Raw genomic sequence first — 13,420 nt, 5'->3', positions numbered from 1 at the left:
ACGACATATGACATAGCACCTCGAGAAGTGTTGGCGAAACTCGAGCGCATTCCTGAAGGTTAGGAACATATGTCGTTTTGTCGCCTTCGATCGACGTTTCTCCTCCACCTTTTGTAGCTGTTCGTTTTTTTTTTGCTTTCGAATGTGGAATACAGATGCTCTTCATTGATTGCGCCCGTAACTTGAGTGATTAAAACTTGGACGGCGTCGTTGCGTAAGTGTGTAAATTTTATGGAAAAACATATTTAAGTATCCCTCAACTTAATTCGAGACCAGCTGGCCACGCGCGTTCGGTTGGGCTATCGGTTTTTATATCCAAATAAAACGCAAACACAATGCGAGCTTCGTTCATTATTCAATAAAAGAGCCATAATGGAAAAATGGACAAACCTGAAATTGACGCAACTAAATTAGCCGCACTCAAGTCAGGACACCTCCACCGGAGCTCTTAGCTCCAGATCAGCTGACAGCCGAACAAGACGATACCCAATGCTCGCAGTAACTTGTTTAATCTAATTATTTTGCACTTAACCTTTCCATGCTCGTCACTCGCCTCACATTAAGTAGAACCAACGACACACATAGGGATGGACGGGGCAAGATGAGCTTAAACTTAAACTTTCTTATTTTGGTAAAATTAGTAATCTTCTCTACGATTGACATGATTACATTATCCTCCAACCATAGAAAGTGAAGAGTGAAAAATAGTTCTAATGTTTTGACAAACTTCGGGTGCTCATCTTGCCCCGCCAACCCCTATGCATAAATACGCGGTGCAACATTGACGCGTCAACTTGGTTGTTCCAATTTGGCCTTAAGCCCTGTTCTGTTGTTGTTGCTGCTGCTGCTGAAAGAGCACTTTCATGTTACTTCCTTCTTTTTCTGTTATTTTGCGCGCTTATTACATGATTTTGGGCCAACTGCATTATGTTGTACTTTCAACGCGCGCATACACATTTCGAATACTAAAAGCCTTTTATAAAATTTCCATAAATAATTAATTTGTAATTGTTGCTTGTCGTCATCTGCTGTTGCTGCTTGCTAGTTGTGTACCTATCGCGATTCGTCGTGTACCGAAGCTGCTCGATGACAGCTTTCATAGGTTAATTCTTTTTATTATTAAATGAATGGTGTGTTTTTTTTTTTGTTCGCAAAGTGATCCGCTGTGAGGTGGTATTTTAATTAAGCAATTCGATAACGACTTTCCGGGAGAGCAGAATGGACTGAATGATAGTGCAAGAGTAACGAGATCCTGAAACAAGTTGTGGCCGTTTTACGATCCATATGAGCTCACTAACTCAACATAAGTTTGAATGGTGTGTTGAAAAACAATAAACGAAAGCAGGTGGTTCCATGCTGATGAAAATTTATTGATGTTCGAAGGTTTAAATTTCTTCAAGAATTGGTATTTTGGATCCAAATGGCAAAATGTGAAACTTTGATTACACTACGCATGCAATACACAAATATTTGTGCAAATTGAGACATATTCGAAAATTGAGGGGTTGCCTTTCACGCAAATGAATTCTGATACGGGGCAGATGGGCGGTAACGTTAATCGTACCCGTAATTCTTAAAGAAGAATTTCCAAAAAATGCTTTAGGGAAGAAGTACCCATCATGGATATAGTACCAATAATGGCAATAGTGGGAACAAAAAGAGATTTTTCTTATTGTTTCACTACAATATAACGGGTAATATTCACAGGAATGATAAACCTATTTGTTTTTTTAGGTAACTAAACTATGATAAAAACATTCGTGCAATAAGCTTTGAAAAATGAACATTTGAACCACATATGTCATCTTCTTAGCAGTTTGCTAAAGGACACCCGTTACGAAATTTATGTTTTCATCCGGTAAAACTACTTCAACCGATAAATGTATATTGCCTGGTGAGAACAAATGAACAAATTTAGCTGGTGAGCAATTAAATCTACCATTCGTACTTTGTCGATAACTGGTACAAAGAGTGTACGAGAGTCCAATTATGGCGATACTCTGGAGGCGGTTTGTTTACATTTTTTGATCAGTGAAATAGAAGAAGTAAAGCTATTTTACGGGTGACTTCCACGACGGGACGGTTCGGTTAGTCTTTATCTTCATGTTTTGTACTAAATTACTAAGATTTTTCTATTACACGTTCGAAAACGTTCGCAAGCGGAAAATGTTAATTTCAAGGTAGAGACAAGGGTTTTCATCGACACTCGATATTTTGTTCCCTAACTGGATAGAATTTACAGTTCCTTCAGTACAGCGTACTTTGACCCCTAAATGTAAGTCGATACTTCTCCAACTTGATCTTCAAGGCACTATACTCCATCACTTCACCATCCAAAACGAGCCGAGGGTAAATATAAAACATTGGCACATTTTCCTAACACGACCATTATGCTCCTAATTCCCCTGCCTTCAAATATTCATTGCTTAATTACTTCCATACTTGGTCTATGTTCATACACACATGACTATATGATGTTTTGGCCAACGACTTTATAAATTTTGATTTTACCGATGCTATTTCATTTGTACGAAATATCGAATGCTTGCAGTACGGTTTCTTGGAATCATTGAAAACACGACTATATATACATATCAAAATTTTATCAGCTTATGTTATTACGATATTAAAATTTTATCGAACACAGATTATTACAAATTTGACACAGGATGTTGTTAAAATACTTTAAATCGAAATAATAAGGTATGTGAATTGTCACATAAATATAACTAAACATGTTTCAATCTTATCAAAAATATATCACACCCAGTTATACGAGTTTGAAATATAGTAACAAAATTATAATACTGTTTTACATGCATTATAACACATCCAGTTACAAGCTTTAGATCAGTTATATGCAAATTCTAACAAAATATTATTCAGTGGACAACTATGGACAGTTGACATAAAATGTTTGCTTTGATATGAAAAAAATAAAATAAAATTTGGCTCATGTCGCAAAAGATCAGTTTCCAATCACTTCCACTTAATCAGTATATTAATGATGCTCATAACATTTCCATTCTCCAAATAAACACTCAAGAAAGTATATTGCACTCTGTGTATCAAAAACTCAAGTTGCTTGAATGAATAGATGAAAAACACATAAAATCAAATAACCATGAGTCTAGGAGAATTTAAATGTTTTCAAATATTGCAAATTTTTGAAGTGTACGAAAATGTATCAAATTTTATTATTTAATTATTATGAATAAACAGAAAATATATTCACAAGGAATATAACACTGTTTCTATATTTTAATATTTTCTATGGATAGCGACCTTGAACAAAATTATATTATAATAAGGGCACTACCCCATTTGGCATAACTTCGTTTGTTGAACCAATGTTGGCTGAGCAGTCTTCAGGGAATTAAAAAACGCTAATTTTTTATTTTCCCGATGTTTCGGTCCGTCTGGGACCTTTTTGAAGGGTTCAATCACTACGGTTTTCTAGTCAAGATGGCTTTACTAAACGCTAAAATGTCATGCGGAAATATCGGTATCGATTGAGTCCGACCGGTTCTGAACCATCGTGGGGCGGACAATCTCCTACCTAGCGAGCGGACTGGAATTCGGTGTCCTATATTTCGATCTTCCACCATTAATGGACAGGGAGGTTGCATGGGTTGACACGATCCCTTATGAGAATCGTGTTCAGAGCTGTTAATGGTTCGGCGTAGAACGGGGTTTGGTCATCCGAGCCTAATACTCATCACTTAAGATGAACGGGTTCCGAACGTATCCAGAGGCCTGCCAAGGTTTTACCGGGACGAGGGCAATCGCACCATTAGCTTACTCGCCATTTCAAGTTAGCAATAGAGCTTTACCGGGGAATAGAATAACATGACTGTCAGCTTTGTGTCGCAATGTAGTGTGTAATCCGTGTCCTGTCCGTTGTTCTGCGCCGTGACCAGTATACCATAATCAGGATTTTTCTGGGATACTTTTCAGATTTTTCCGCCAAAATTTCGTGAGTGGTCTTCAAAGAATAACAAATTACGATTCTAATGACACTTTGTTTAAAAATTTTGGTCGATCCTATGCTGAGGAAATTAGATATGATTTTTCAGTGCGCACTGATCATCTCGATGGATCAGTAATCCCAGAGATGAAGACAAGACCTGTTCATGTTAAAAAAAATGTCTATAAATCTAATGGTAATGCAGTATTCTGAATTCTCATGCTAAGAACAATATCTGGTTAAATTTTCAGCACATTTAATAGAGATTACACTATGCTTCAAGTTAAAAATGTGTTTTTAGGCTTATTTTAAGGTCAATTGCTATTATCACCTGTTGAAAGCTAATCATATTCTGGTAAAGTTTGTCGAACACGCCAATAAGTTTAAAAATTGTTTGATCGAGATTTGTTCTCCACGGTACCCAGAAATCACGATTTTCCGAATATGTATGCTATAAAACACACACATTGTCATTATTTTTCCAGGCCCTAGACAACGAGAAACAAACATAATAAATCTATGAAATCATTAACCATTAACAGCTTACATGTTGCTTTAGGAGGAAAATAACCATCATCGTTTTACAAATTTTCTAAACCAGTTTTTCTGCTCAAAATTGAAGCAAACCTCAAGAGAATCTATCATTGCATTGCCCTTGCTATATGTAATGCAGTGATAGATTTTCATGAGAATTTCTTTGAATTTGAGCAAAAAAACTGATTTTCAATTTTTTATGATTGCTGATGATTGAATGATGGATTCTTGAGCCTTAGGAAATAAATTACAAAAAATGCCCAAAGATCGAACAACCCATCCCAACCTGATGATAGTTAAATCGTGCATAACACATGTACCGTTGAAATTAACAAGTTAGCATTGCCTTTTCTTTCCGAGTAATGATTGTTTTGATCGTATTGCACAGACTATTCAGAACGATTTGAAAACAATCATTATCTTCGACTGAGAAAAAGCAGCGCTAACGTGTTCATTTTTTTACATTCCTTTAAGCTCACGGCGGTGGTCTTAGCTCACCCACAGCGAATTTATGGATGTGCTTTCTAATTGCCAATTTATTTTCGTAAGATAAAAGATATCTTTAGACGGGATTGAGTCTAAGAAATACATGGGCATCATGTTCTGGACAATCAAAATCCGAAATTTTCATACAGGTATGTTTTTCAGGGAGAACACTCCCTAAAAATATTGATTTTCAAGAACCTTAAAGCACAAACCTCAACCAAACTATGTTTAAACTTGCTCCAATCATAAAACCGTGTTCGACATAAGTTCGTAGAATTGAATAAACTACTATGTACAGGTATTTTTGATAAGTTTTAATGTTCCGTTCAGTAGTTATAATTTTTCAAAGCTTGAAAATAGTCCAAAAATACATAATTGATTTGAAGCACATCTAAATTTTTTCCAAATTGACTGAAATTTTGACCAGAAGTTTATTTTGACATGGAAATTCAAAATATTGGTTGACTGAGGAACATCCAGATATTTGAATAGGTCTAGTGACCAATCGATTAAGTTTTCAGCTCAAACCGGTGTTTGGTTCTCTAGATTTGTGCTTATGAAAATTTGAAGTTTGGCTTCGATTCATCTTCATCTTAAGAGCCTTCATTGACACTACTTATTTAGAAAATTCATGCACCCAGCATAGGCTACTTGATGAAATTCACGTTTTTTTAACTACTGTACTGGGAAGAGCCACGTGAGTTTTCGAAATTCAAGCCTACTACTATAGTATATGGACATATATGGACCGATGCACGAGTTCACTAATTTGACGTTTGAGCGGTGCCGAATTCACTAGTTTCCATGGTCACATAAATAACACGGCACCACTAAAACGTCAAATAGTGAACTCGTGCATCGATCCATTACCATGGACCAATGCATGAGTTCACTAATTTGACGATTGAGGGGTGCCGAATTCACTTGTTCCTATGGTTACGTAAATAACACGGCACCACTCAAACGTCAAGTAATGAACTCGTGCATTGGTCCATTCCCAGCACTGCCCAAATCTAAAGTGACATCAACATAGTTTACCTGATCAGTCTTATCAATTTCATAGTCGAAAAGGCACGCACAATGGTCAAATTCCATCATGTTTTCGACGTTTATTAAAAAAAGTTTTCCCCATAAAAATCAACCACAAACACTCAAATTACTAGCATCTTCTTCTTCTTCTTGGCATTACGTCCACACTAGAACAGAGCCTGTTTCTTAGCTTAGTGTTCAATGAGCACTTCCACAGTTATTAACTGAGAGCTTTCTTTACCAAAGTTGCCATTTTCACATTCGTATATCGTGGGGCAGGTACGATGATACTCTATGCCCAGGGAAGTCAAGGAAATTTACTAGCATCGCTTGGGGCTTGTCGAGAAGAAATGTAATTTTTAAGCATTCGATGCACGGAATTTGTTCAGAAGCCGATGGTAAAGCATGATGTTGAAATCAGTCAATGAGTATTATTTACTTTGATCTTTTTTGAAGAAACAAAGGCAAACATCAATGCAAAAAAGCTATTTCCCCAAGAAAAAAATTGCATATAATCAACAATCGATATTGTAGAACAAAAAAACACGAATCTCTGCAAAAAGGGTGAACAGCAATTTAGCGTGACAACCATCTACTGTGCCTGATCGAATATTTATGCGCCATCCAAAGCTGCAGTAATCATATGGATCATGTGACCACCGCACGATTTAATTTGTCATAATTGAACGGATTGTGCCCACCGCCGTCTGCAACGCTCTGGTCACCGATTGCTGGCCGCTTGTGGAACTAATAATCATAACAAAAGATTGTCGTCCTTCCCCCCAAGCCATGACGAATCGAGGACACAGCAAAAGTTTGCTTCCTGATTTCGGCTGCAATTGAGATGTCGAAGGGATGACGTGCGCGCGCGTTTACTTACTGAATCTTATGGCCACGTGAAATGACGATTCCGACACGTGTCCTCAATGACTTGGGATGACACCCGGGATACTCTCTCGACGATGGCCGGGGCGAGTGGTTGATGGGTAATTTACGACATGTGATACATGGCTAGTTCCATTTGTCCCGGAGGGTGCGTTTCTGGTGTGTCAATATTTGGGATGGTGTGGGAACGGGACGTTTTAGAACAATTTTCTAATGGGCAATAGTAGCAATTGGGCTATTTATTTTATTTGCTTTGTTCGGTTTGATTTATCGTCTAGTTGGAATTGGAGTGAAGATGGAATCGTTATCTTTTATTTCATCATAATAGAACTGGTTGGAATTAAGAGAATGATGATCAAAACATTGATACTTAACACGATGAATGGAAGTTGACCAGGGCGATAGATGAATTACACCACTAGTGCATCATACTGTCCTGCATTGCATTCGTAAATTCCTTCTGCTGAAAGATTTTGCCAACGAAAAGTATGGATTCCGATATGGGCATTCGATCACTCATCAATTCTTACATGTAACATGTTGGATTCGTTTCATCAAATCTGAAGTGTATTCAACTGGTCTTGCTCTAGGCATAGGAAAAGCATTCGAAAATTTTAAGCTTGAAGGATTAATTGGAGAATTTAAAAAAATTGTTTAAATAATCCAAAGTTATCTTTCAAATAGTACACTTCAAGTTAATTATCAGAACTCTAAATCTGAAAAACTTCCAGTAGAAACAAATGTTCCATAAGGCTGCATTTTGGGACCAATATTATACAATATTTTCACATCTGACACACTTGAGTTACCCCCTAAAGTAACCTGTTCACAAAGATAAAAGATAGCATTGATATTTCATAGATATCGAGATACCCTAACCATAGATCACAAGCAAGTAATCAAATGTAAGATATTATTGAGTTCAAACAAACGGAGCGAAACCCTTTATTGTTTGATCGAATCCGCCCAAGTTCCACACATTCAAGTAAACTTCGTATCTCAACGGAAAAATATGCTAATAAAAAAAAAACGAAATAAAACAGGTGAGCATTCAGATTTTGCTCACGAATCGCGCGAATTCTAACACGGAACTTTATTGCCCGGTCGGTCACATTTTCATAAACGTTATGTGCCTGCTACACTCGCTGTAATGCGATGCCTTTAGTCGTTGTCGTTGACGGTTTATTGCGCCCTGCCGTCGTCGTCGGAGCCTTGCGGGCACAATAAAAGAAAATTCATACAAGCTGACAGAAATATCACCCCGAGCACTATAACCCTTTACTTGGGTGTTTTATTTTATGATTCCATCCCGCTAGGAATTACGACGGAACGCAGTGCTTCTGGAATCTGTGGCTTACCATGACGCATTTCACGATTTTGGCACCGATACAGGTTTAACGCTTCTTGGCCATGGCCGCTGCATTGCCCATCCCAAAGCCAGCCATGAATGGGAGAATACGTGCGCATTTGACGCCGCAATAGTGATTTGATCACCTGTGGGGCACCGCCTGCTACGCATCAATCGTTTTCGATTTGCGTACGTCAATCCATCAGCGATCAACGCACTGGCATAGACATTATGGTCGCCGAATACGCAAGAGGGAACGCTTGCTTTGATGTGCGTTCAGTCAACGGGTTAAACCGCACATACGCCATTTCGAATTATTATTTATTCATGACACAGAGCTAGCTTAGATATATTTTGGCCGGCAATTTACATACGACGAAAAAAAATCATACGCCGTTTTATGGGTGGAAAATGATCGCCCCAAAAAGACGCGAAACACTTCGATTTCGGAAGGTGCCGAAAGAAACACTCGAATCCTGACGCTTCCATCGGCTTCCGGTCACGTGACGACGCAATTTATCATTCACTTACTTTCCGCCCAAAAAGTGGCTTATCGACCAGCAATAACAGCATCTCCAATGCGACCCAGCCGTAAAACGAACCATCATCATTCAATTAGTCCAAAATCCAGCCACCAAATCCAGCTTCGTACTCCGATTACTGTCTATTCATGGCTGTTTGCAAACTTTTGGGAAATGCCTCTGCCGCAAAGGAAAGGAAACAACCAAGTCATGATGCGTCTCGCTTGGCCGACTGCAGGGCATTAGACGAACCGAGCCAGTGCATAAATTATCGACCTAAACCTATCTCGACGCCGCACGCTACCAGACAGATAGAATGTAACAACTATTTCAATTTGTTTGGCATGAATCACCACCCTTTTGTGCGAGTGAGTTGCTGTGCGCATTTTTAAGGGTTGTCCCTCAGACTCCTAACTACGCGCGTATCATATTCACCCCTAAGGCAATCTGCATGGGAAATCGATCATTAGCACCCTTCGCCAAAGGGTGAACTTCCTAATGACTGGCTTTTCGGAGGAAACTCAAGCGTTACATTCTCTAATTTGAACGTTGCTTAGAAGGGAAGAAGGGTGATAATTTTTGGTGATTTGTTGCCTGTTGACACATTGTTGGGTTTTATGATTCGTACAAATTGGTCCCCTTCGGAATGTGCAGCACTCGACCCACTTTATGACCTTTTCCTAAAATTTGCTCTCAAGTGGTTCTTTTCCTCTTTCCAGTTGTTCCGCCTTTCGGCAGTCGCTCATGGGCCAGCGGAGTTCCGACGGGGACAAACTCAGCCCAAGCTCCGTCAGCTCCTCCCGAGGTCCAGCTGGATTGGACCACCGAACGAATAGCATATCAACCCTAGATGACGACGACAAGCTGCTGGATGTTGTTGGACCACCACAAAGCCCACTCCTCTCGCTCAGTCAGCAGATGCAGCATCACGCAGGTAATATTCACAGTGTGGCTATTCTATTAGGGCATCTTGCTTATCTACTCATTTTTTCCTTTCCGCTCCACAGGATGGTTCAACTTTGAAGACGTGCAACGAGCGGAGGAAGCGATGCGAAGGCGACTCCAGTCCGACGAGAACGAACGCGACGGAAGTGACTCCAACTGTTCGGATAGTGTTTCAGGAAGCACAGGTGCCTTTCGTCCGACCTCGGGCAGCCCTAAGGAATCGTCGAGTAGCGCCGGTACATCATATCCTTCGCCAAATATCTCCGTAGGGCCACCCATCCATCCGCCTCCGCATCTGTTACCGTATCTCTACCCACCGGGACTGTACCCGCCGCATCACCTCTCGCTCCTGCATAATCCAGCCGCAGCCGCAGCAATGAATCCCAGTTTGCTGTTCAACGCTCAACTTGCCCTCGCAGCGCAGCATCCAGCCTTCTTCGGCCACTACTCAGGCCACTCACCATCCTCGCCACTGCACGGTCTGAAAGGCCATCGATTCTCGCCATACAGTTTACCAGGTTCCGGTATGGGTTCGGCATTCGATGCGGTCACGCCCGGATCAAACTCTGGAGGACCACGAAGTCTAAGCAGTAGTCCTCATCCACGAGCTGCCTCAAACTCGCCACCTACGAGACCAATCTCAGTGTCCCCCACTCCCACCCAGAACCCAACGTCTCCGGCCTCAGCCGAGACTGGTGCTACCGCAATACCACCGTCAGCTCAGCCAGCATCGATGGTCACCACTATGCCTTCCAACTCGCCGTCCGAGTTGAAGAGTATAGAGAAGATGGTCAACGGGCTCGAGGTGCAGCACAACATCAACGGCAACCTGGAGAACAGTAAACTACAGCAACTCGCCAGTCACGACCAGTGACGACTCCTGGACGGTCCGGTGAGTGACTTGGGCAGCTCCCTAAAACTCGACCAGGACATGTGACAGTTGGCAATAAGTTCCAGCAAGTTATTCAGCGCGATGTGAATCTCTTGTGCGTCAAAACAAAAAACCGTGATCATTCGCTTGCGGGATGGGGTTTCGAATGGGCAATGTTAGCAGAACCTGTTATCTAGATGAATTACTGTGCAAATATTTATGCTTAAACTATAAGGGACGGCAATCCGAACAAAGTCAGTGCACGCGATCAGCGGCAGAGGACAGTCAATGGAAACCTCTGCCTTCGTTTTTGTGTAAAGTTAGTTAAATGAAAAAAAAAACCATTAGAAGGAATATAAACTTCAGCATTATTTTAACCAGACAGATCACTTTTAAACTCGAACCGCTGTGCAGCGCACACCACTGGCGAGAATCGTCGTGCCGGAGGAAGAAGGAAACATCAAACAGCTAAAGTTAGTGTACTGTAAATAGTCCGTACTGAGCACAGCGTGAAATGCAACTGATGAGGTTTAGTTCAGTTTGCGTCCGACAGCAGGAAAGGACGCAAAACTTACCAAAGAGTCGATTAACCTATTGTAAATTTATACGTTGTACAGTGAACAGCAAGAACCGTGTCCCAGCTTGGGAGTAGTGAAGCAGCGAAGGGGACGCTTCACCGAGAGCATGGATGGTTTTATTTGCATTTATGAAAGTTGGGAAAAGCATAAATTGTCGATGGATGTGTTGAATCAAGAAATTTCGTTTTTTTAAGAGTCTGGTATGCATGCACGTTTTTTTTTCGGTTGATTTTTTTTTGTTATGGAAAGTCTAGAAAAAATTAAGAAATCATCACTTTAAGTTATATCAGTGCGCTGTAAACGACGTTCTACGGAGTTACAACGCAATATTATATTAAATATTCATTACACAGCTGCGTCCCGCACTCGCCAAATCCAGTGGAGCAGATCAGCAGTTCATCACGTATGCAGAGTTCCACGCGCCTTTCTGTGCTTGCCGAAGCGAACATCATCTCCTCAAGGTTCTGAGTACCCGACGGTCAATAGCTGAAGGCCATTCACTAGCACAGTTCAAGTTTTGTGCTCTCAAAGGACTATCACTAGTCCTAGACACGATTTTTACTAATGATGCGCCTTCGTATTTTACGACTAGCTATTGGAAGAAATCAAAAGTAGACGAATTCACCATCTCAAAGGTATCCCCTTCAATCGTATTGCTGGTTTCTATGTGGAAATTGAGTATAGTGCTGCCTACTTTTCAACTGTTCGGCCGTCAATCAACTGTCAATCTAGCCGATAACTCGGTAGTTATACTAAAGTATCTCTTTGATAACACATTGACTTGTTAACTACATGTCAAAGATTGCGGAATATTATATGGAATAACACTTTGAAGAATGCATTTAAAATACATTTTTTTCAACTGCCTTGAACCCTGCCTCTACCTATGCCCTCAGAGCCATTCAAGTGTTCGTTGTAGTGCTCCTTTTACATTTCAATCACGTCCGTTCGATTAAATACTTCCATTGTTATCTATACAGATTTCGGCACGCGATACGGCTTACCTTATCTTACCAGTCAGACTACGGCCTGGGTAGCCCCTGCTGTCCGTAGGAGACGTCTCAATTCGTCTCGGTCCATGGCTGCCCGTCGTCAGCCACACATTCTGCAAAGGGTCCACATATCGTCTTCAATTTTATCGATCCATCTTGCTCGCTGCGCACCACGTCGTATTTTGCCGGTCGGCAAAAGCCAGGCCCATCGCATCCTTCCAATTTTTGCGAGGTCATCGTTGGATCTCCCATCTGGTGCAATTAATGGTTCACCCGCCTTCTCCAAATTTTGTCTTCTATCTGCACTCCACCGTAGATGGTCCGCAACACCTTCCGTTCGAAAATATCAAGGTCGCGACCATGTTTCGTGCCCATGTCTAATCAGCGTCTTGTAGATGGTTAACTTCGTGCGATGTCGAACTTTGGTTGATCGAAAAGTTCTGCGGAGGCCAAAGTAGGCATGACTTCCAGCAACGATGCGTCTCTGCGATGATGCATTGTCGATTCTATGACACTACCCCAAACGCCACTACCCCGAATGCCACTACCCCGAACGCCATTACCCCGAAAGCCATTACCCCGAATGGGTCATTACCCCGAACGCCACTACCCCGAATGGGTAACATTTTGAGACATATTCTAGTTAGAGAGTGGGGAGATAATTGTACGATTCCTTTTGAGTATTTCACGAGTTTGGGTCAAAAATGTATTTTTCAAATATTAGAAGATAAAAAAGCAGCTAGTTGTTCAGCAAATAATTTTTACACACTAAGTTTCGTCCTCTAATTTTGGGAAGATTCACACAGCCACATTGCAATCCTCTGAAGAACAGCCTATTTCGAAAAGAAGGGTGAATTTATTATGAGAAGAATAGCTATAATATGTACAAAATTAGGATGTAGTTAAGTCTCTTATTGGACGTCGGTAGCCACTTCCTTTACTCATTTTTATAGGTGTCGGGCAACAAGATTTAGATTTTCTTAAAGATTTTGTTTCGTAAACGATGGTAATGGAAGTTCACCCTGAGATAGTCGCTGCAAGTGTTGTTCTATGAAACCCGCCTAAAAACCAACCTAATAAACTACCGTTCCGCTATCGCACTTGTACATGTTAGAAAAATCGGCGGCCTCTGATTGACGCTACAGTAAGAACTTTTGTTGATTTGTGGGATCATTAATTTGAATTTCTGTGAGATATCCACAAAAAAAAAATAATTTTTGGATTCAAGATAATGAAGAAATGATGATGGCAGAAAAGTGGTGAG

General features: G+C 40.7%; 1 protein-coding gene across 8 annotated transcripts in view; it reads left to right on the top strand.

The window, feature by feature from the left end:
* The window catches only part of LOC5570026 (optomotor-blind protein), a 425,795-nt gene extending 414,868 nt beyond the window's left edge, over window positions 1–10,927 (top strand). For 7 of the 8 annotated variants that reach the window (XM_021848470.1, XM_021848474.1, XM_021848469.1 and 4 more), the window contains 2 exons: window positions 9,490–9,704; window positions 9,778–10,927. In XM_021848470.1, coding sequence (XP_021704162.1) covers window positions 9,490–9,704; window positions 9,778–10,589 — 1,027 coding nt within the window. In that variant the 3' untranslated portion in view covers window positions 10,590–10,927. Of the gene's footprint in view, window positions 1–9,468; window positions 9,705–9,777 lie in introns of all 8 variants that reach the window. The other variant, XM_021848471.1, reaches the window with a different exon arrangement.
* The last annotated feature ends 2,493 nt before the right edge of the window (window positions 10,928–13,420 follow it).

This window comes from Aedes aegypti, chromosome 3, assembly GCF_002204515.2.
Source record: "Aedes aegypti strain LVP_AGWG chromosome 3, AaegL5.0 Primary Assembly, whole genome shotgun sequence".
Lineage (NCBI taxonomy): Eukaryota > Metazoa > Arthropoda > Insecta > Diptera > Culicidae > Aedes > Aedes aegypti.
The sequence above is the reverse complement of the archived record's forward strand: the minus strand, read 5'-3'. Positions and strand labels throughout refer to the sequence as shown.